At 39.4% G+C, this 21,811-nt stretch overlaps 1 protein-coding gene and 1 pseudogene across 1 annotated transcript in view; both read right to left on the bottom strand.

Annotated features, from left to right (window-relative positions):
- Positions 1-408: 408 nt before the first annotated feature.
- The window catches only part of Apip (APAF1 interacting protein), a 43,267-nt gene continuing 21,864 nt past the window's right edge, over positions 409-21,811 (bottom strand). Inside the window, exons 2-7 of the mRNA XM_004627051.2 lie at positions 14,414-14,514; positions 9,660-9,708; positions 8,481-8,598; positions 7,809-7,944; positions 4,190-4,357; positions 409-3,363 (exon numbers count right to left, since the gene is read on the bottom strand). Of these exons, the coding sequence (XP_004627108.1) occupies positions 3,264-3,363; positions 4,190-4,357; positions 7,809-7,944; positions 8,481-8,598; positions 9,660-9,708; positions 14,414-14,514 (672 nt within the window). The 3' untranslated portion in view covers positions 409-3,263. The remainder of the gene's footprint in view (positions 3,364-4,189; positions 4,358-7,808; positions 7,945-8,480; positions 8,599-9,659; positions 9,709-14,413; positions 14,515-21,811) is intronic.
- LOC105741635 lies at positions 17,182-17,955 on the bottom strand (annotated as a pseudogene).

The raw sequence follows: 21,811 nt of genomic DNA, 5'->3' as shown, positions 1-21,811 counted from the left end.
GGAACAACTGGGATGAGGGAAAGGAGGAAAGAAACGAGGAAGGGGAAAAAATAAATGCATATGCATATATGCAGGATACCTTGGATAACTGTACTGCTGATTTCTGCTTGTCTATTGAAAGGAGTAGTGAATGCTTAATCTTTTCTTCTTTTTCAGTTTTTGACCAAATTTTCACACTTGCGTCTGGTAATCCGAACAACAAATTTGAAGACAATATGCAATGTAACAACCAATGTTGAATTCCTATCATCTTTAGTGAAATTCTGTATTATTCCTAATTTCTTTCTTTCTTTTTTCTTTTTTTTTTTGTGGTATTGGGTATTGTATTCAGGACCTTGCACTTGCCAGGCAAGGACTTATTCTACTGAGCTATCTTCACAGCCCTACTATTTTTTAAACTATTCTCTTTATAAAAAAATGTTAAAAACCAAAATGAGGACAGAGATGGCCTAGGTGTAGCCTGTTTAGCACATGCGGTACTCTCAAAATACTCTGCCTTGGAGCCAGCTGAGTATAGACTGAAACTCCAATCCAGTAACTCCAGGTTTGAATCCTAGAACTGGAAAAAAAAGATAATTACACTGGATGTGTGTGATCGTCCACAGAGGCCGTGATAATATTGCAGAAGGGTGGTCTGACTGGAATGAATTCAACAGAATGGGAGCAGAGGAAATGGACTGAGAATACAGCAACTCTTGAGAAATTTTGAAGCAAAAAGAGAAGCTGTGCAATATCCAGGAAGAAAGCGAGCTTTCTACTACTTTTTTAAAAAGAGAGCCCAGCATATTTTATATGCTGAAGGGAAAGACCTAGTGCAGAGTAAAGTGAATGATACGGCAGAGAGAAATGGCTGGAGTGGTGTCTGAACCTAAGAGCGGATCTCCTGCCAGAGGGAAATCTGGCCCTGTTGGGCAACAGAGACAGCTTGCACACACTGTGTAGGACACGTGGAGGTGGGAAGCCTATGGAAGTGCTCGCTTGGCGTTTTCAGTGAAGTGGCAGTCCAGGTCATCATTCCTGAGAATGCGGGGAGCTGTCTAAAGTTTAAGAAAAGAACAGTGCACAAGAAAACAGGGAAAATGAATGTATGAGGGAAATAAAAATTCTATGGTGGCATTGAGGGGCCACGTGACACTACCACAGTTGTGTACTTTGTTCTGCCACACGAAGGTACATACCTACAGGCATGGAAGACGGCTGGAACTATGCCGGAAAGCTGGCTGAGCACGATGGAACAAGGACAGGAAAGAGGCATTCAGCATTCAGTGAATCCATTCATCTCACTCAGACCCAGTGGTAGCAGAGAAAAGGGAGCAACCACCGCTTAGCTTATGGGGAACCTGCGTCGTGAGGTAGGGGCAGGATTCTTTTAGAGCAAGAAAAGTGAAGGTGTGCTCAAAGAAGGATACATGGAATTTGGTTTCTCTTGATGACAGCTTTTTTCAACAAAGTGGGTCAAGGAGCAGATAGAAGAAGAGAAAGTTGATGAAACAGTGGACAAATTTTTCAAAAACTAAAAAGGCTCTTAAAGATGCTGGAGTTAGGTGAAGGTCAGAGGCAAGGTTTGCATCCTAAGTTGAGAGACAGTAGGGCATGTTTTTATATCACTGGTAAAGATCTAGCTCAGACGACAAAAGCACTGACAATATAGCAGAAATGGGACAAATGTGGGGATCCTTGGAGAAGCAAAAACTGGCAATGTCAGAGGACAATAGGACACAGGCACAGTTTAAGCTCTGGCTCGAAGAGATTTCATGGAAAGTGGCAAAGGCGGCTGCAAGCAGGAGGAGTACTGGGCAGTGAAGTGGGGCATGGAGCTCTCTTTGCTACGTGTCTGTCCTCCCAAGGATGAGCTAAGGTTACCATCTAAAAGCTGGTAAAGAAAGTTATAGACTTGATAAAAGAAAAGGAAGGGTGAGGAGAAAGTCCTGAGGTTGGAAGATGAATTTACCAGGGAACTGCGGCATGTGTGGGGCGTCCAGTGCCCACCTGGGGTTCGTCACTGTGGTTGCCCAATTTCCCACCAGGCCTTGCTGCTGGAGTTCAAATGCTGCCAAGTGAACTAACAAAAACTGATGTTTTTACCAGATAGATAAAACTGAGAAAGCAAGACACAGTGGTGACAGGATGGCAGGAATGAAGTGGTGTGGACGCTGGACCACACATTCTGTGCTCCATGAAGACGCAAGGACACGAAAGGAGCAACGAGCAACACAGAATGTTATAAGCAAGAAACTAAAAGCAAGGAGGAAGTTAGAGAACTACTGAAAAGAAAAATCTGAGGTAATCAACGCAAAAGAAGGTAATCTGAGGTGGAACAGAAAATTAATATTTTGGAGACAACATAATGTTCTCTCTCAATTTTAAAAAAGTATTAGTCAAATGGTAAAATCTTTATATTGAAGTTGATCTTACTTTTGGTTTACATTTATAAAACACTTTTGAATTAATTACATCACTGATTTGGTCAGGGTTTGGTGAGGAGTCTGAGTTAATATCTGACTAGAATTTTACAATTGTCATATGAGGGAACACTACGGCCTTATAGGGTGAGCAGCCCTTATCTAAAATGCATAGGACCGGAAGTGTTTCGCAATTTTTGAGTTCTGAATAATTTCCATATTCATGGTGAAGTATCTTAGGGATGGGAGCCAAGTTTAAATACAGAACTGACTTATGTTTCCTATGTAACGTAGCCTGTAGATAACCTTCTACAGTATCGCTAGTGTACCAGCATTGTGACCACCTGACCACAGACCAGGTATGGAATTCTCTCCCTTCACATCATGGCTGTGCTAAAAAGTTGTGGAGTTTGGATTTTGGGGTTATGGGTGCTAAGCCTGAAGAGGGAACCACTAAAATTTAACAGGAGAAAAAAAATCTATAAAACTGTTTTGACATCAAATATGACATATCATGATTAAGATAACTAAATGCCCATTTTATAATAGAACTGTTATCATCAGTAACTTTAAAGATTAAAGTCATAATATATTTAAAAAAGGATCTGCTTAAAATGGCAAATACTTTGCTGTTACAAAATCAAAAATAAATATAGGTAAAAATGTTTTATTCTATCACTGTGTCAATCAAAATTATAAGAGTATAAACAAATATATATCAGAAGACATTAGGTGTGAATACCTATAGTATACAGTTACAAAGTCAAGGCATCATAAAAATTTCAATTTATTTAAAAAAATAATTGTCAGTAAAGTAATAGCTAATCTTCAGCTTGCACTGTATCTAATTAAACATCCAGCTTACACAATTCCATTTTCTCCAACGGGAAACTGGGTGGGATCAAGTCCCACTTTCTTCATCGATACGGCAATATCAAACAAATAGTCGTAACACTCACACCTGTAAAAGAAGACATCGAAAATGCTCACTGAGACCGAGTCCTCCAGACCGAGCAGCTCCGTCTCCCCTCTAACCAGTTCCTTCTGCACTGTTTCTAGTACCTGCACACTGCCCCCCTCCGCTCTAGGCCAAGATTTTATTTTATCCCAAACAATTTTAAAGTCAGCAAAGGAATCACACTTAATTTTCCCCCCATTAAAATCAGCAAAGGAATCTTGCTATCTTTTATACACTTCTCAGGAAATAAAAGCATCTTAAACTTACTACTTCTACAAACATTTTTTACTATGCGCCGTTTTTTGAAGTAAAACTTATATTTCTTAGGATCGCTTTCTCTTCTTTGGATCAAAGTCCACAGAACTTTTCCAGGTCAGAGCTGCTCTAATAAATACATCTCAGTCACTATATAATAAAATTCAAATATTTGTAATTCATAATGATAAACTAAACTTAAATCAATTTTTTTTTAACATATGTAGTACAGGGTCTACAGGGTCTCACTACACAGAGCGGACTCATAATGATGCTCCTGCTTTCAGCCTCCCAAGTGCTGGGATTACAGGCGTGCAACACCTGGTCTCAGTCCTGTCTCAGAGTACCTCAGGTGCGGGGCCGGCAAGGCATGCTGGGGACCAAATCCTGGTCCCTGCACCCACCTAAGCAGGTGCTTTAGTCCGCTGAGCTATCTGGCCGGCCCTCTTAAATCAATTTGAACAAGAACAACTCCACAGAAAACCCTACTTCCCTTTAAATATTAAGACAAGGTTTGTTCATTTTTATATGTAGCACATGGTGGTATCGCAAATGCTCTTGCCTCGATGCTTACATGGTTTTAGCCTTCTCCCAGGTTTCTCCCCATACATAGACTCCGTGGCGCCTGACCAGCACGGCACAGGAGTCGGGGTACTCATTCATTGCCCAAGCCATGCGTTCTTTGAGGTCCTTCTCCTCGGGAGTGTTCTCAACGATGGGTACCACTAGCATATCAGTGTATCTGTAGGAAGAGACAAGCCATTTCCCCCATTAAAACAAATTAAAGATCTTCCTATATACAGTGCATTTTAAATTTTTCAAGTAATTAGCTGTTCTCTCTGGAAAGCCACTCCAAGGGATGAACAAGATGTCGCACGTTACTCTGTGTGTCTTGTATAAACGTCTGTGTCAAAAGATACCTTGGGAATTTGGCAAACGATGCTAAGTGGTGGAAATGTGTACATGCTGAAACCTAACAAAGATATCATCAAGATCATACAAGTATTTCCTTGAAGCAAAGACAGTCATAATATTTTTAGGAGATGGGAAATTATAAAGCTCAGACTCAGAAACATAGAAGAATTGAAAGTATCACTGTCTCATCTCTGCAGGACTCGGAAGTATCCTGGACAGCACATCAGTAAACACAGGTGAAGCTTGTCCAATGGGACAGAAAAATCTTTTAGAAATAGCTACCAAAAGCACGATTATACTTTCGGGATATTTTCAAACTTATAGCATTAGAACTTCTTTTATTTCTACTTTGGTCTTAGTAAATGCCTGCAACGTAAACTGAATGTAATAATGTCCAAACAACTGAGTTACTAATAAATTTATTCTTTTTTTTTTTGTACTGAGACTTGAACACAGGACCTCATACTTTCTAGGCAGGTGCTGGGCTGCTGAGTGATATCCATGGCCCACATAAATCTATTCTTAACGTCACAAAACCAGTGAAAGCTCAGATGTGTTTTTCTTTTTACAAGAATTTCTCTCACACTGTTAAAGTAACATCTGCCTTTCCCACCCGTGTGTTAACCTAACCCCCTGCCAAGAAAAAGTTAATCTAAAGCGTTATCATTCATATCAGCAATTGGTCCTTCAAGGCAGGCATACAGCAAGTAGCTTCCACGGGATTAAAACTTGGCTAACCACTTCATTAACAGTATGGAGTTGCCCCTTACTTCACTTTAGATGAAACAGAAAATATCTCTGAGGACAGAAGGAATGAACTATTAGTCCCAAATCTTTCCTAAACAAACAAGGTTAGAACCATACACTGAATAGTCAGGAATATGTTTATGTGCAAACTAACTGATTAGCAAAATAAGACTTTAAAAGCTAATTCAAGCCAATTCCTCCATCGTCCAGACAGGCTATGGATCCTGACCTGCTGACCCAGAGCATGCTGGGGCAGTCCTTCGACCATCAGTGTTCTTGTCACCTTACACACATGAGGATTCCCAAGGGAAGGATGATTAGAACAACACGTGAGCCTTCCATGGTAAAAAGTATTTTAAAGCTGGTGCTGGGGTTATAGTTCAGCGGCACAAGTGTCCGCCTGGCAAGTGCAAGGTCCTGAATTCAATTCCTGGTACAAAAATTTAAAAAAAAAGAACTTAAACCTGGTTTTGTACATGGGTGTGTGTGTGTGTGCGTGCGTGTGTGTGCGTGTGTGTGTGTGTGTACACACTAGAGATTGAAATAGGCCCTTATATATATATACCAAGCATATGTTCCTAACATGAGTTACATGCTCAACCTTGTTTGTTTTTTTTTAAAGACAGACTTTTCTCTAAGAGTAGAGAATGTTAAAACTCTTTCCCTTCTTCTTCCAGTTTTTTTTTTTTTTTTTTTTTTTTTGTGTGTATTTAGTACACAGTCTACAAAGTTTACAAGGTCTTATTATGTAGTTGGGGCTATAGTGATTCTCCTCTTTTTCAGCCTCCCAAGCTCTGGGATTACAGAAGTGTGCCACTACGCCCAGTCTCAATCCCCACCTCGGCACACCCCAGAGGTGGGGTCAGCACGGCATGCCAGGGATTGAACCCTGGCCACTGTGCTCTGTCTCAGCAGGTGCTTTAGTCCACTGAGCTATCTGGCTGGCCCCTCAGTTTGTTTTTAAATTTTTTGATACAGGGTCTCTCTATACAGCTCAGACTAATAGTGATCCTCCTGACCCAGCATCCCTGGTGCTAAGATTATAGGCATGTACCACCGTACCCAGATCTGGGGCTGGCATGGCTTGTGGTACCAGGGATCAAACTCAGGACCTTGTACTTGCCAGGCAGGCACTTATGCCACCAACCCATCTCCCCAGCCCTTCTTCCAGTTTTTAATTAACCCCCCTTTTTTTATTAGTCTTAGGATTTGCTCCAGATTCAAATCAAATATCACTGTTTCCTGAGCTATGATAATGATCCTACTTCTCATTTTCCAGTAAGGCCAAACTAAAACTGCAAAGGGCATCTTAAAAGAGTTTTGGGCTGGGGAACAGCTCAGTGGTATAGTGCTTGCTAGCAGGTACAAGGCCCCATGTTCAGTCCCCAGCACCACACAAAAAGGTTTTTATTCTGCAAATTCTGAAATGTTATGAAAGATAAATATCATCTTTTTATTGATGTCATTCTTTCTCCAAAAATTCCAAAGGCAATTAACGTTTTGCTCCTACCTCACCATTCTCTGTATTCTTTGGACCTATTTTATTTCTTCACCAAAGCAATCAAAAGCATATAAAGGTGATAGCAGCTGAAGGCCTCTCCTTCAAGACCAGGGATGGAAAAGACAATACGGGACCAACTTCTTTTAGTATGTATACTTTTTCAATTAAGTTTTATAAATAGTTGTTTTCACAGTATTGAGAAATGCTTTGGACATACGATAAATACGAAGTGAAATAAAATCAAATGAATTTCTCAGCACACCAGTTAGAACATGCACATTCCATTACGTGCAGTGACAATAAGACATTGCTGTGAGAATACTTTTGTACGACTGGCATCACAAGGGGGGCTATCAGGTTCTTCAGGAAATTAAGAAAGGTCAAAGTTCATGAAGAATGCAACAAACCTGAAGGGAAGACTCAGCATGTACCTGGGCACCGAGGACATGTTCTTCCCAGTCATTTTATCCTAGATAAATAAATAATGACTCGAATTTGGTAGGCTGGTATGTGTATTTAAATTTATCTGTGAAATCTCTGTTCTTAGAATCCGTGCTACCTTCTACGTTGGAAAATTCTAGAACTTAGTAATGAACTTATTTAAAACAATCAGAAAACTTTTCTAAACTTCAAGTAACTTTTCTAAACATTGAGAAATGCTTAACTAGGTCAACATGAAGTCTAAAACTCTAGTTAGGTCCAAGCTTCATAAAGACAAAGTAAAGATGAAGACAACCCGATCTCTTCAGTATAGGAGCATAAGTTTTCCATCTCTAGAAATCTCAGCCAAGGTTTTTCATTTTACTCTAACAAATACTTTGTTATTTGTGTTGCTAATAAATTACCATGGTTAATGAAGGGCGGGAGAAGCACTGTGTTTAGAAATGTAGTATTGCATGAGAGGTATCATTTAATGAAGATTTCCCAGTGTATCAACATATGCACAAAAAAGATCAACATTCTACTTACCAAAGAGAAGGAAACATATGTTTTAAAGTAAGCAAAATATAAAAAGGGCAGATAATAATACCTATAATACCCCCCTGAGGTACATTTCCTTATTCCTTTTATCATCTCTTGATGTGTAATTTTAAACTCTCGTCCTGGAAACAGAAGGGTGGCCATGACAGCAGCTTTAGAGTGCGTATGAATCACCGCACCTGCTCCTAAGGGAAGAAAGAGAAATCCTCAGGGATAATAATTGTACATTTTCCCCCTGGCGTGGGACTGAGGAGTGAACCCAGGACCTCTGCACTAACCTGTGGCCCTAACCCTTGTTAAGTTTTTAAATTTTGAGACAGGCTCTTGCTTAGTTGCTAAGTTGTGCAGGCTGGGCTCCAACTTCGATCCTCGTGCCTCAGCCTTCCAGAGGGCTGGGATTCCAGGTGAGCACCTCCACAGGCACACGGTATATGGAATAACTTTACAATAAAAATACTTGTATGCATATGGGTGCACATACATTTATATAACATAGATGGCGACGAAATTAGTTTTGCTGGCCTTGAGTAAGCTGGTGCTGGGAAGGAGAGCAAAGGGAGTAGTAATGGACCTGCTTCATAAGCTCACGTGAGAACCGACAGAGTTACAACGTTTAATGTTTTTGCACATAGTAGGTTACACTAACTAATATAATAATTACTATTAGCTAGGGGAGGCTGCTTTGCGAATAGTTTTGGTGGTAACCATGTTTTCTACATACCTCTCATTGTATAAGCATTCATAAAAAGAGGAGTACACTGGCTTTTCTTTAGCTTCTTAGATTCTGGAGGCCCACTTATATCCTGTTCATTTATATCACAAACGAACATATCTTCCGGCTACTTAGAGAAGGAGAAAGAAAAAAGAAGGCACATACAATTAACAGTTAGAAATGCCCTTCATTCTATGTGCAAACATATATACATACAGATGAAAATATGTACACAGACATATAGGATACGTATGTGTATAGGTATATAGTACACATACATATATGTAGTGTTAATATATATACGTTCATGCTTATCTCTCATTTTAAAACATTGCTGTACTTCTTAAAAAAGGTTATTCGTGTTGAAAAATAAAGTTTTCAATTTTAGCATTACTGAGAAATAAAAGTTTTCCACAACAAGAATTTTCTGAAGAGTTTAAAACACTATTTTCCCTAAGAATTTGGAGGAAAAATGGACATGGAAAATTAATATGTATGTACTGATGTTGTTGTCATTTCTGATGTAGCTTAACTTTGTCCTATAATTTTGCAACTATATTTCAAGAAGACAATACAAAAGAAATCAACATTCCATGACTGTGTTCTAATTTTTTTCACGAAGGTCAAAGTAATATTTGAGAGTAAAATTTCGTATCTCCTAAGAAACTTATCTGGCACTCAGAATGATTGATCTAAATAAGGTATATTATTCTTCAAGTTCTAAAAAAGCTTGTAAACCACCAATTTTTTTCTTAATAATGCATGTATTTCTAATTCATAACTTCTGTTTGGCAGTTTATTATAAACTATGATATAAATGAATTATTAATGAAGCAGTTTTTTTCCCTTAGCTTAGATAGAAATTCTATGTGTGGTTTACCTAGATTTTGAGCATTATTCCAGCATTAATGTAGAATGAAGTTTCTCCATTATAATCATGTTTTATTAGGATTAAGATTGTGCTGTTCACTTTGGCTCCCTATAGGCTGAATGAGATTTCAAAGTACACATGGGTTACGAGGAAGATATAAACCACTTTAACATAACATGAGTCAGTACATGTTTTTTTCATTAGCTATTTAAATTATCACAGTATAACCGACCACCCTTCAAAAACAGCATAACCTTTTAGAGGTTTTCATAAAAGAAGAAAAGACTTTGGGTTTATAAGGGGTCCCTTTACTGTACCTGAATTCGTTCCTTTTGCACTCCTGAAGGGGCAATGTAGATTTCACTGCTGGTAACATAAAACATAAACAATGGTTTTTATTCAACTAATTTTCAGTGTTTGCACAAAGTACATCTTAGCAGTCCTATACTTCGCATTCATTAGAAATCAAATTATAGCAACAGCAGCATGGTTTCATTAAGGACTGAGGCTGCACAGAAAGACGACCACGCTACCCCAGGCCTTTGGAATGCGGGGGTCTCACATTTTCATACATTCTTATTTCTTTTTTGATGCAAGCTAAATGGTAACCAGGTTTTGATCTAGTTAGAGGAAAGAAAAACCTGAATATTTAAGTGTTTAGCACCTTAAAGCTTGAATAAGCAGAGCTTATCTTATTAAACATGAAATACAGTCACTTCAAAACTCAATTGGGGGAAAATACACTCCGCAAGACACATTTCTGTCATGCAAAGTCAGATTTAATTTTATTGCTTGACATGCCTGTTACGAAGTATGAAGCTCAGAGACCTCTGCCGGTCAGCTTCTTCCATTACAGCATTACTAGGAGGTTACTTTCTGGATAGAACTATATTGCCTATTTGAAAGCTCAAGTTTCTTGGGAAACAGCATAAACTTAAAAATGTTCAAAAAGTTAAAAATATCAAAAGGATGGCTAGATGTGGAGACTGATTTCTTTGTTATAGGATTTTGTGTTAAGGGAGATGCTATACTCTGTCGTTTTTTGACCAGGTAGTTTCCAATGTCATTTTCAAATTAATTTCTCCACCACTGTCAGTTTCCACTGTTGACAGAGTATGAACGAGCTGTGGTATAAAGGCAGATTAGGGGAAGGCTGATGCTGTAGCTGCCACCTCTGAAGTTCAGATGCAGGGACACTGCATAAGAACCCAATGCTTCACAGTATAAATGATGATGAGGACCTATGGCAAGCTGTCAACTTCAGGCTAAGAAAACTATAGACTTGAACTGCCAAAAATGTCACGTGAAATCGAAGTTGCTCTAAGGCTCGATTGGTAAAGTCTAGAAAACAAGTGCTTGCTAATGCGAGTGAAATCCAAAGCAGAATAAGCTGCGCGCACACATCAACTTTCAGGAAGTAGCCAGTGTTTTAGAGCCCTGAGATGTAGTGTGTCAGAGAGAGGTCCTGTCCTGGAACCAGTGAGGACAGTAGGGCTCACATGGCAACAGGGGCCCCTTGCTAATACTGGTGGTCTACATCTTTTGTCCTTGTGTAACATGGAAGAATCCTTTACAGGTAAGTGGACCACAGGTCTTCCTGCATAAGGAGCAATTTATATAGCCCTGGAAATAGACCCAAATGAAGTACAAAATAACCTCCTGGCAAATAAAATCCACCTACAAAGTAGGAAAACTGAGGTATTTACTCTGTTAATCCGTACGATTTGACACGATAAATTTATTTTATTACTGCCTTTGTACAGTATAAACTTTGATCAATTTGGGGCAATTAAAAGATTAGCTAAATACATTTTAGACAAAAATGTATTAATTCCTACAGAGAAATACATGGATAAAATATAAAGATGATAGAGCTTTTAAGAGGGCAACATGCAGGAGACTACAATGAAATAGCTTTCTTTGTTGTTGTTGTGTTTTTTTTGTGGAACTGGGGATTGAACTCAGGCCCTTGCGCTTGCCAGAGAAACACTTATTCTACTGTGCCATCTCCCCAGCCCTGAAACGTTTATTGGGTACTGCAAGCTACAAATAAAAAGTATTTTGAATTCCAAGGTATTCAGCTTTTGCAATTTATTTCTATATTCCCTGCTGTTTCACTGTGTTGTAAACAGGAATGAAACCCAAGAGCTCATAATATATTTATGTTCAATTACTTCTTTTTCTTTACTCTCTAGTGATTTTAAAATATCATTTAAATCTTACTGTGCCTCAGTGATCTCATCTGTAATATGGTTTTATTAAATGTAATTCTTACTAATAGTATACAATAGGATTAGTGTCTCTGACACATAAACTTGTGTTACAAGTGAAAATACTAATGTTGAATGGTAGAGACATAAACTAAACACAGTGGCTGCTGAATAGCCTGGAATTACCTTGATGACTGTTCTTTTCTTTTCTTTTTTTAAAATGTATTTGGTACAGGGTCTCTCTACACATCTCAGACTCATAGTGATCCTCCTGTTCTCAGCCTTCCCATTGCTGGGATTATAAGTGTGAGCCACCATGCCCGGTCTCTGGCTGGCTCAGCACGCCCACGGATGGGGCTGGCACGACATGCGGTGCCAGTGATTGAATCCAGTCCTGGCACTTGCCTAAGCAGGTGCTTAGTCCACTGAGCTATCCTGCAGGCCCTTGATTGTTATTTTCTTGATCCTCCATTTCCTCCTTCCGACTGATCTCTTATGCTTGGCATAGCCTGTCTTTTAATATACATCTTTTGATCCCTTTAGCAGTTGTGTAAAATAAAATGTTTTCAGGCAAACCTTGAAATCAGTCCGTTGTTCTGTATGTTCAAAAAGCTTATTGCCAATATTATTCTAGAAACATAACCTAATAAGTTTGTATTTCACTGTAAATTCATTTGCCCCAAGACTCAAAATCAGTCACCAGTAACATGAGGATGATAAAGCTAGCAATGTGGGCTCACGAAGTATTTCAATTTTACGAAAAAATACTCATATGTGTAAAACACAAGTCTAATAAATTCTAGTGTCCTAAAGCTGTGGCTTTTTCTGTCTGTGACCTCCAGGAGGAGCTCCTCACCTACTAAGAATCTAAGGAAAAAATATTTTGCACATGATGCAACTTTCCTATAAATTGATTGCAGTGCTATAAAAGCCACTTAATTTTAAAAGATGTGCCAGTAGGCGGTTTTGGTGACCACACACGACTGCAGTGCACGGATTTGAACAGTTCTGCTAGAATGAACAGCCTTGTGTGAGTTCCTGCTAAAAAAAAAAATCCCTCAAGTTCCTATTCCTATTTTTAATCTTGCTGCTTTTTGAAAAGAGCTAGTTAGAAATGATTATTTTTTCTCAATTTAGTAGCACACTCTATTTTGTTCACGTAAAAACTATTTTCTGCATATGCAAATAAACAGTAGTTAGTAAAAGGCAACATTCAGTATGACTTATTATCAATAGTACAGCAAGAAAGTCAAGTCACTGGGACTCAATTTCTAAGTGGATAAGTACAATAAGAATAAGCTGTTGTTAGCATAGGATTAGCTGTGAACAGGCCAATTTGGAAATTTTGACAAAATAATCTGAAGGCTTACATAATGCTCAATGCACACAGCAGCAACTGTGGTTAATGGCAGGTCAGGGCATGGGTAGGCAACAAGCTCTGACATGTGGGCACGACCCTACTGCACTCTGAGAACATTCTTACATCCAGAACTGTCCCAGCTGAGGGATGGAGGCCGTCCTGTTATTTACCACTGTTCAATTAATATCTCATGGATTACTTCACAATTTGAAGCAGATTAAATTATAATCACATCATCTTGTGGTATGTCATGAAATTCCTTTCATCTAAAATACTCTGATTTTATTTTACTTTGTATTTTATTCACTTTTCATGCTATAAATTTTATTTCCACGTATTTTGCTTTCTTATCAGGCAATGGCACCTCCTTGGGGGCATTAATGTACACATATGTATTCAATAACATAAATAGCTTAAAGTCCAATTTTATTAAAGAAAATGAATTATGACAAAATATATGTTAGCACCATCAGTTTTAACATTCAGCCTCCAGACAATATTATTCTTAAAGTATTTCAGGAGGAAAAACAGTAATCTTATTTTAGCAACCTGTAAGAAAATCAAGACTCCACAAGCTTTATTTTCATTGCCGGTAAGGTATTTATTCTTCACCTTGCAGGAAAGATATTGAATAAATATAATAAACAATAAAAAACTACTTTCTCTTACTGTTTCAATTTAAGTCAAATTCCTCTTGCTGTGTTCTCTGAGGAACAAAGACTAGAGGATACTATGTCCTTTAATAATGATATATCTGCTTAATGATAAATCCACCTAGCATACGGATTTTTTTTTTTTTTTTTTTTACAGACAAGATTTCATGCTTTAGCCTCTGGACAAGAAAGTATTTTACCATCATTTTTCAACAGAGACTAAAAAATAGAAAAGAAAACATTAGAAACGAAACAGAATTTCACTAAACAAAATGACAGGAATTCAACAATGGTTGTTATATTGTACGAATATTCTTATGAATTAATAAAATGTAATTTTTAGAATTCTTAATGGTTAGTATTCCATATTTAAGTGAGTTGAAAACATTACCTGAACCATTTATTTATTTATTTATTTATGCAGAACTGGAGATTGAACTCAGATCCTTGCGCTTGCCAGGGAAGCACTTATTCTACTGAGCCATCTCCCCGGCCCCATACCTGAACCTTTTAAAGCAAATCCTATCTTTCTAGAAAGGATTGTTTATAATTTCAGACCTATGAACATAGTAAGCAGCCTGTTGTCTAACGGATACTCCAAAGGCTAAGGGCTGAATTATTCTAATTAAAATCTGTGGTTCTTAAATCCTTAGGTCTTTATGATAGCTACAACTTGTCCGCACTGGTTCCATTCTGTTATGCAAATATCCATCTGACCAGTTAGAAAATAAACACCATCAGTTTCCCCTCCAACTGATCATCAGTCACTCCTTGGCCGCACCACAGGACAGGCTCCTGTCGCCTACGCAGATGGAGAATTCCTGAGGAGGAATCAGCCAGAAACTTACCCGCGCTTCAAGCTAATCCCTCCTCCAGTCCCAGTGACCCAGCCCAAATGGTAGAACTGTCTGCAAAGTTCTGGAATCAGGTATCTTGGATGGTCCTTGTCCTAAAGAAGAAAAGGGTTTTTAAAACAGACATTGTTATATCAAGTCACAGCTCCAGCTGGCGTTTCTAACAAGTGGCCAATGCAGGGAAGTTTAAGAAAAACTACCACGGAGCTGAGGCAGGGAGGGAGAAAACGGCTGCAGATACATTTTGTTTATAATGTTTAGAAAGTGGCTTTACTACATTGACTGGTAAGCTGGGATTATGCACTATAGGGCCATCGAGTCCAGTGGTGTGGGACAGGCTGCAAGAACAGGGTGGGAAGGTGGTTATAACAAAGGTCTACTGAAAAGACTGAAAGAAAATAGTATCTAGTGCCAAAAGGAACATGCTTTGGTCTATTCAGAAAATGTATTTATGCAAAACATCTTACTCAGTTAACACATCATATACATGAAATACAATGATGGGTATATGTTTGCCACATATTCTTTTGTTTCAATTTTACTTTATTTTTAAAAGTTCCTAGCTATTTTCCAAAGTGAACGTATTGTTTTATTACAAAAGCAATATATATTCATTATGGAAAATAAAAAGCAAACAGCATAGAAAAACATTCAAAAATCACAATAGGATTAGGGATTAAGGGTTAGGACTAGGTTAAAAAAATCACAATTAATACTTGCTGGAATCATTTCTATGATGATATGTGTTTATAGGAATATTGTATATGCATAGAGAATGACATACACATCAACTTTATATGTAAGTCCTATAATTACTTTTTTAGATTAAAAAAAGTCAATGTCCCCCTCCTTTTACAGTTTAATGAAAACAAAAACAAGAACACAGTGAATTCTATTTTTTGTGGTATGATATACAATCCTTAAGTTGAAATGTTAAAATACTGAATAATTATATTTACAAATATTTTGAAATAAATAGCTGAACTTGCAAGAAACTTTCACAGGGCCATAAAAGAAATGAGACTGAAGCTATTTTTCCTGTCTGTAAAACTCAGGTGACTCTGAGCTTTGGTTCTGATAGAAATTTGAGTCAAAATCTAAGGCCTGCTCAGAATGGGGACATCTACTAGCAAAGCCCCAAACAAGCTGAAGCCCTCAGAAAGGCAAAGCAAGAAAGCTTGCCTTGGTTCTGGGTAAAAGGAAAAACACCTCTGAGTCCAAAAAAGAATCATTCTCAGCTACTTAACTGGATACCTGAAATGGTGTTTCTAAATATATGTTTCATGTGAGGTAAGCGTGATAATCAGTGGAACAGCCTTCAATATATAAAATTACAAACAAGAATCTGAAAGGTATTGCTTGTTGGTTTCAGTTATTTTTTTGAGACATGGTCTCACTATGTATTTGAGACTGGCCTTGAACTCATTCAGGCTGGCCTTGAGTTTGTAGAGAGCCTCCTGCCTCAGTCTCAGGTGCTGGGGCTACAGGTACGCTTCACCATGCCTGGTTAGACCCCGGAAGGTTTTAAAAGTTCTGATTCAACATAAGCTTGGGAGTTAGCAATTTAGTGAAACCACATCATGCCATTCTTCTCTTACATGACTTTGAGTCTCAGTTTACCCATCAAATGTCACAAGGAGTAAAAGCAAATTCAGTGGAATATAAAGCACCCAGTACAATATTTGACTCAGTGCTACAGTACTTTCCATTTTAAAAGATTAAACATTCTTGAATTAAAATTGATTTTATTATTACCCTAAGATTAATAGTAAAATGGATGTTTTTCATATCTGTCTTTTCTTTTTTGACAGAACCAGGGATTAAACTCAGACCCTTACACTTGCCAGGGAAGCGCTTATTCTACTGAGCCATCTCCCCGGCCCTCTCATATCTGTCTTTAAGAAATGTAGTCAAAATTATGTATGCCCCATATAATTTGTTCCTTTTTTAGGGACACCAATGATATTTTAATTATATCTTAAAGGACAGATAATGGGATGACTCCTGCAGTTTCCAATCCTTAAAACCAAATTTGCACAGCAAATTGCAAACATTATAGAAAATGGTCTGTTATTATGGGTCTCCCCTTCCCTTGCATCTTTTCCAGGAGTGAGGCATTACAGCAATTAGCCAGCTCCACGCCACAGGAATAATGATGAGCAGGCGGTTGCTCTTAACACATTTTCCCAGTCACTCCAACCTGCAAAATCACAATTAAAGAACGATAATCAGTTAACGAGAACCAAAGAAATATGTTTGGTGGAAGGATGGTCATTTAAACTGCAGCAATGCATTCATTTAAACACAATCAGAAAGTAAAACCTGGGATATATATTTTTAAGAAATGACAAAGAGGAAAGGTTTACTTGGTTTCTACTTCTCCCTTGAATGCCAATAGTATTATTGTTATTGTTAGATTTGGTTTTCAATTAGAATATGAAATTTCTATATAACATAAACATCTACAGTGAGAAACATATGGAACAGTACATAGTATATACTAAAAATCCTAAAACCTACAATGTTTTTGGCTCACTATTTTATTTTACCAATTTATCTTTGCTTTTTTTTTTTTTCAGACTGAGAAAAAGGTTTATTTTTAAGAGGAAACAAACAGCATTAACACACATCCAAATGCCAGCACAAGGGTTCCTGGGGTTTTGCAAAAACAGAACATGGCCCTGGGGCAGCAGGTGAGCAGGGTTCCCACTGTCGGAGGACCACAGCTGGTGCTGACCCCACCAGACACTGCTTGGCTCAGAAGTCACAGCAAGGCCAGGAGAAACGGCAGAGGGCAAACCCTAGATCCTTCCCCCAACTCTGATGTGCTCTCATTCTGCTGTCAAGAATTAAAGTAATTGGCGGATCATTTTACAAAGAGCTTTAATACTGCAAAACATTTCCAGAAGTCCAGATCAGATTCAAGGCCATGGCTGAAGTTCTACAGGGAAACAGGGAGCCGGATTTCACAGGCCAGCGGGCACTACTCTAGTCACATGTGCTCGCAGCAGGAGACACGACTTGGGTCTCAATAGAAGCCGGTCTTTTTCATGATGCGCAGGAACTCCTGCTCGATGACCTCGCCGTCTGCATCTCAGTTGGCTTCATCAATCACCTCCTGAAGCTCCTCATCGGTCAGGTTCTTGCCCAGATCCTTGGCCACGTGCTTCAGATTTGTGAATACTGTCCCAGTTTCATCATTATCGAGGACAAGCTTTCAGGATTTCTTCCTTGGTGTCCTTCTCAGACATTTACTGAGTTTTCACAGTCAGAAAGTCACGGAAGTTCACTTTGCCTGTCCCCTCCTTATCAACTTCACTTATCATTTTCTTGATTTCTTCTTTCTTGGGCTCAAAGCCCAGGGCTCTCAGTGCCACCTTTAGTTTTTTTACATTGATGACAGTCCCAGTCCCATCTGCACCAGAGAGATCAAAAGCTTCCCAGATTTCCTGTTTTTGCTTCTCAGTCAGCTTTGGCTTAGGACTCATCCTTTTTCGGGGGGCACTAGATGCCATTGCAGCCAGACTCCTCATTTTTCCAATTTTTCAACCTAGGTACTTTAAGGAAATCAGCCTGGTCACTGGGACATCCATTCACGGTCTGCTTGGGTTCTCACTTCCTCACCAACCTTACCTTTTTTTTTTTTTAATTAAATCCTATATATGCATTATTCTTATAGAAGTTTTTTTGGAAGACTCTCATACAAATATAAATATGTCAGGCTGGGAGTGTAGCTCAGTGCTCGGGAGGTACAAGGCATTGGATTCTATCTTCAAAACCGAAAAAGTGTTAAAAATGTTAGAACTGGTTGAAAGGAGAATTCAACAGACTCATATGTAAGTAATCAGGAATCTTGAAATTATAAATAAAAATGATACTGTATAATAGCCACAGGGTAACAATAAAGTAAGTCTCTATTGAACATAACTTGTACTGCTATAAATAATGTTCATCTGCATTACTATCAGTATTCTATAATTTACTGTTGTAAAATAGCTTAAAGATAATCTGGAAGTATCCAGTAATCCTTTCTGCTCATGTCAAGGCTTCCTGACACCAGCCTCCAGAAGGGACTGAGGCAGGCATGGTGGAGCTGTGAGGAGGCAGTCTCCATTCTATCTCTGTCCCTCTCTGCTCAGCCATCTGCACCTTTCGGCACATCTCTGAGCACCCTAGTTTTCTCAGGAGCGTCACCTTCCCTCAGAAGCCCGCCGTCTCCCTTTGATTTTCCCACTCCAAGAAAATGCTTCTCCTCCTTTGCATCAGTCAAGCATGGACTAGAAGGCGAGGACACAGCCTGATTTCAGCTCACTCCCCCCTCACCCCAGCTGCATAACCATGGGCAGATCCATGGCATTTTTGGGCATCAGCCTCCTCACATTAATACTCTGGATCAGTGATTCTCAGACTTCAGAAATTCAAAACCAGTTTCCTTTTTAATTTTAGGGAATGGCATAATATTCCAAAATTATGACATTAATTGTAGTTAACTATTACATTTATTTATTTATTTATTTATTTTACTGAGAAAGAAATAGCAATGAGACAGTTTCAAAACAGGTTAGGACAGTTACAATAATTAATACATTGCATACTGTTCTATTTATTTATTTAGTTAGTGGCTGGCTCAGCCCACCCTGAGGCTAGTGGCTGGGGCAGGGGCTGGCATAACATGTGGTGCTGGAGACTGAACTGCGGTCCCTGTGCGCTTGCCTAAGCGTGCCTCAGCAGGCTCTTTACACTGCTGAGCTATCTCACTGGCCCAACTGTTACATTTAAAAAAGTGTATCTTTAACATAAAAAGAATAGGAAGGAGACTGTCAGAATAAAAAGTAATTTTTTAAATTGAATGCAATAACATTTTGTAAAATTCGTGGTTTCAGTGTCTTTCTTTTTCTTGTATTCCAACAGTCCTGGTAAAAAATTCTCAGGGACTGACATGTGTAGTGAAAGGGAATCTTTTTCTGTTTGGTCTCCTTGCCTGCAATTTCAACTAGTCCAGCTTCCCCTTCTTTCTACTGGGAGTACCTATTTAATAGAGTGCTTCGATCATCCGACTCTACTCTGCAAATTGTCTAATGCTTGAATATCACCTCCTCTATCTGTTTAGTCCTTTTTGCAACAATTTAAATTTTCAAGTATTTTCTTTTATATGAACCTCTCAGTTCCAGTTCATCTACTTGTAGCAGCCAACTAGGCCGTGGCTCTGGATGATCTCCACCTCCTACTAGCCACACCGGTGTATGCTCCTTTCTCACTGTACACAGACTGACCTGGGTTACCAGCAGGCTGCAACAGAAGTGATAGTCTACCACTGCTGAGATTAGTGCCCCAAAGACTGTAGTTTCTATCTGGGTTGATCTCCTTCTGAGGATCATGGGCAGGCAGTGAGGGAAGGCAGCTGCTGTGGCCTGGAGCTAAGCATGTTGGGTATGCGGTAAGGACCTGAGGTGTAAGGTACTGACAGTGAGGAAGTGAGGCTTTCCAAACTCCAATGAGCTTAGGAGCAGATGCTACAGTATCTGCTGCGCTCAAGCCTGAAGGGGCCAGAGCCCCACCCTCTCCCAACTGCCACCTCATGAAGAGGCTGAGTCAGAACTTTAGCTCAACTGCTCATAGGCACCCAATCCTCAGAAACTCAGGTTTGGGGGAACAATCAGTTTGTGTTTTCAGCTGCTAGGTTTTCAGGTCATTTGTTGCACAGCAATAGATTACTAACACATGATTTCTTGTCAGCCAAGAATTACACCTTTTTAAAAATTTGTGCTGGATCACATACTGTAACTTCATCAAACTGTCACCTTTATAGTACTGCACAGTCATCAGAATTTCATGCAAAAGTGCCACAGCATTTGTTCTCTACAATTTTCTTCTGTCATCTACCATGGACTTCTTTTATTCATTCAACACATTCCCACCGAGTGCTAATACTGTGGTAAGCCCTGAAGAAACAAGTCTGAGTAAGATAAAACCCTCGACTCTGAGCTCCATCTAGAAAAGAAGCTCCCAATCACAAAATGGCAAAGCAACATATAATACAAGACAGCCAGAGAGTTACAGGATCAGAAGCTACTGGTGGGAGGGGAGCTTCCTAGAGGGAGGAATAGCAGAGGTATGGTGAGTCTGCAGGAAGCGGAAGGAAGGCTTTGTGTGGGTCAGAAAGAAGTCTTAGTAGCTTGAACTGGTTACGGTCTGTGGGTTATGGGTGGGGGAGGGAACATATAGAAAGACCTTTTATAGCATATTCATGAGTTTGGGCTTTATTTTGTAGATTACTGAAAATCACTAAAGGGTTTAAAGCTAGGGTGACATGATTAGGTTTTGTTTCTGAAACATTATATAATGGCAGCAGAGAGCAGGGGAAGGTGGTGACCAAGAAAGCAAAAGATCAGACCAGGAAGGAAGCTGCTGAAAGCACTGACGGTAGAAGTGGGCTTATAAGAAGTACAAAAAGTTAAGAAAAAACGTTGGATGTGAAAACTGAAATAAAGAGAGGAAGGCTCCAAAGACTCAAGCTTTTGGCTGGCCAAGTAGCTGAGGAGAAAACAGACACTGGTTAAGATGCTAGTCTTAAAGTATTTACTATGGGCTTGCCATGTGCGGAACACTTTTCTAGGCTCTAGAATTCAGCTGTCATGATAAAGGCTTGCCCTAAAATAATTTACCCTGGAGGGGAGCAGAAAAGTAAACCAAATAGAAAAATAAATTACAAGTCCTAGAACCGGCCCGGTGAGTGTGTGGGAGAGATTCTGGCTACCCTGCACCAGCGGGACCTACTACTGGTTCCAGGCCAGGTGCAGCGAGGGTGAGACCCTCTTCAACCCCCTTGGAATGCCCCCAACCACCGCGCAGCACCTCCCAACCCCACCCACTGAGTAGGAATTTCTGCCATGTTCCGGTAACCCCCAGGCCCAGTCCTAGCCCAGACTTGGTGAGTGAGTGGGAGAGCTGCCTCTAACCCTACCCCACCTTGTCCCGTCGAAGCTCAGCTCAGGCCTGGCATACAGGCCTGGGGTGAAACCCTGCAGCTGCAATCCCTGCAGAGAGTGAAGAGGATAGTTCCACCCAGCTAGTCCAGGAGCAGAAAATCTTGCCAGAGGGGCACAACAGGTTCACCCCCAAGGGGAGCAGAGGAATGAGCTGAGCACAGCAGCCAGACCCAAGACAGGCAAGCAGGATAAATCCAAACTTTGTAGATCTGCACTGGCACTTCAGTACATGCTAAGGTTATAACTGTAACAAAGATGTACAACAAAGGTCAGAAGACAGAGCTACACAAAATGATGAGAAGGATTATGGGCTTCTGTACTCTTTTAGAATATTTTGCTGAGTTTACACACCTATAATATTCAACAACGGAACTTAAAAAAAATTGGGGTATAACTATGAATG

This window comes from Octodon degus, unplaced genomic scaffold (genome assembly GCF_000260255.1).
Source record: "Octodon degus isolate 3935 unplaced genomic scaffold, OctDeg1.0 scaffold00018, whole genome shotgun sequence".
NCBI lineage: Eukaryota > Metazoa > Chordata > Mammalia > Rodentia > Octodontidae > Octodon > Octodon degus.
Note: the sequence above shows the minus strand (reverse complement) of the source record. Positions and strands in the feature narration are given on the sequence as shown.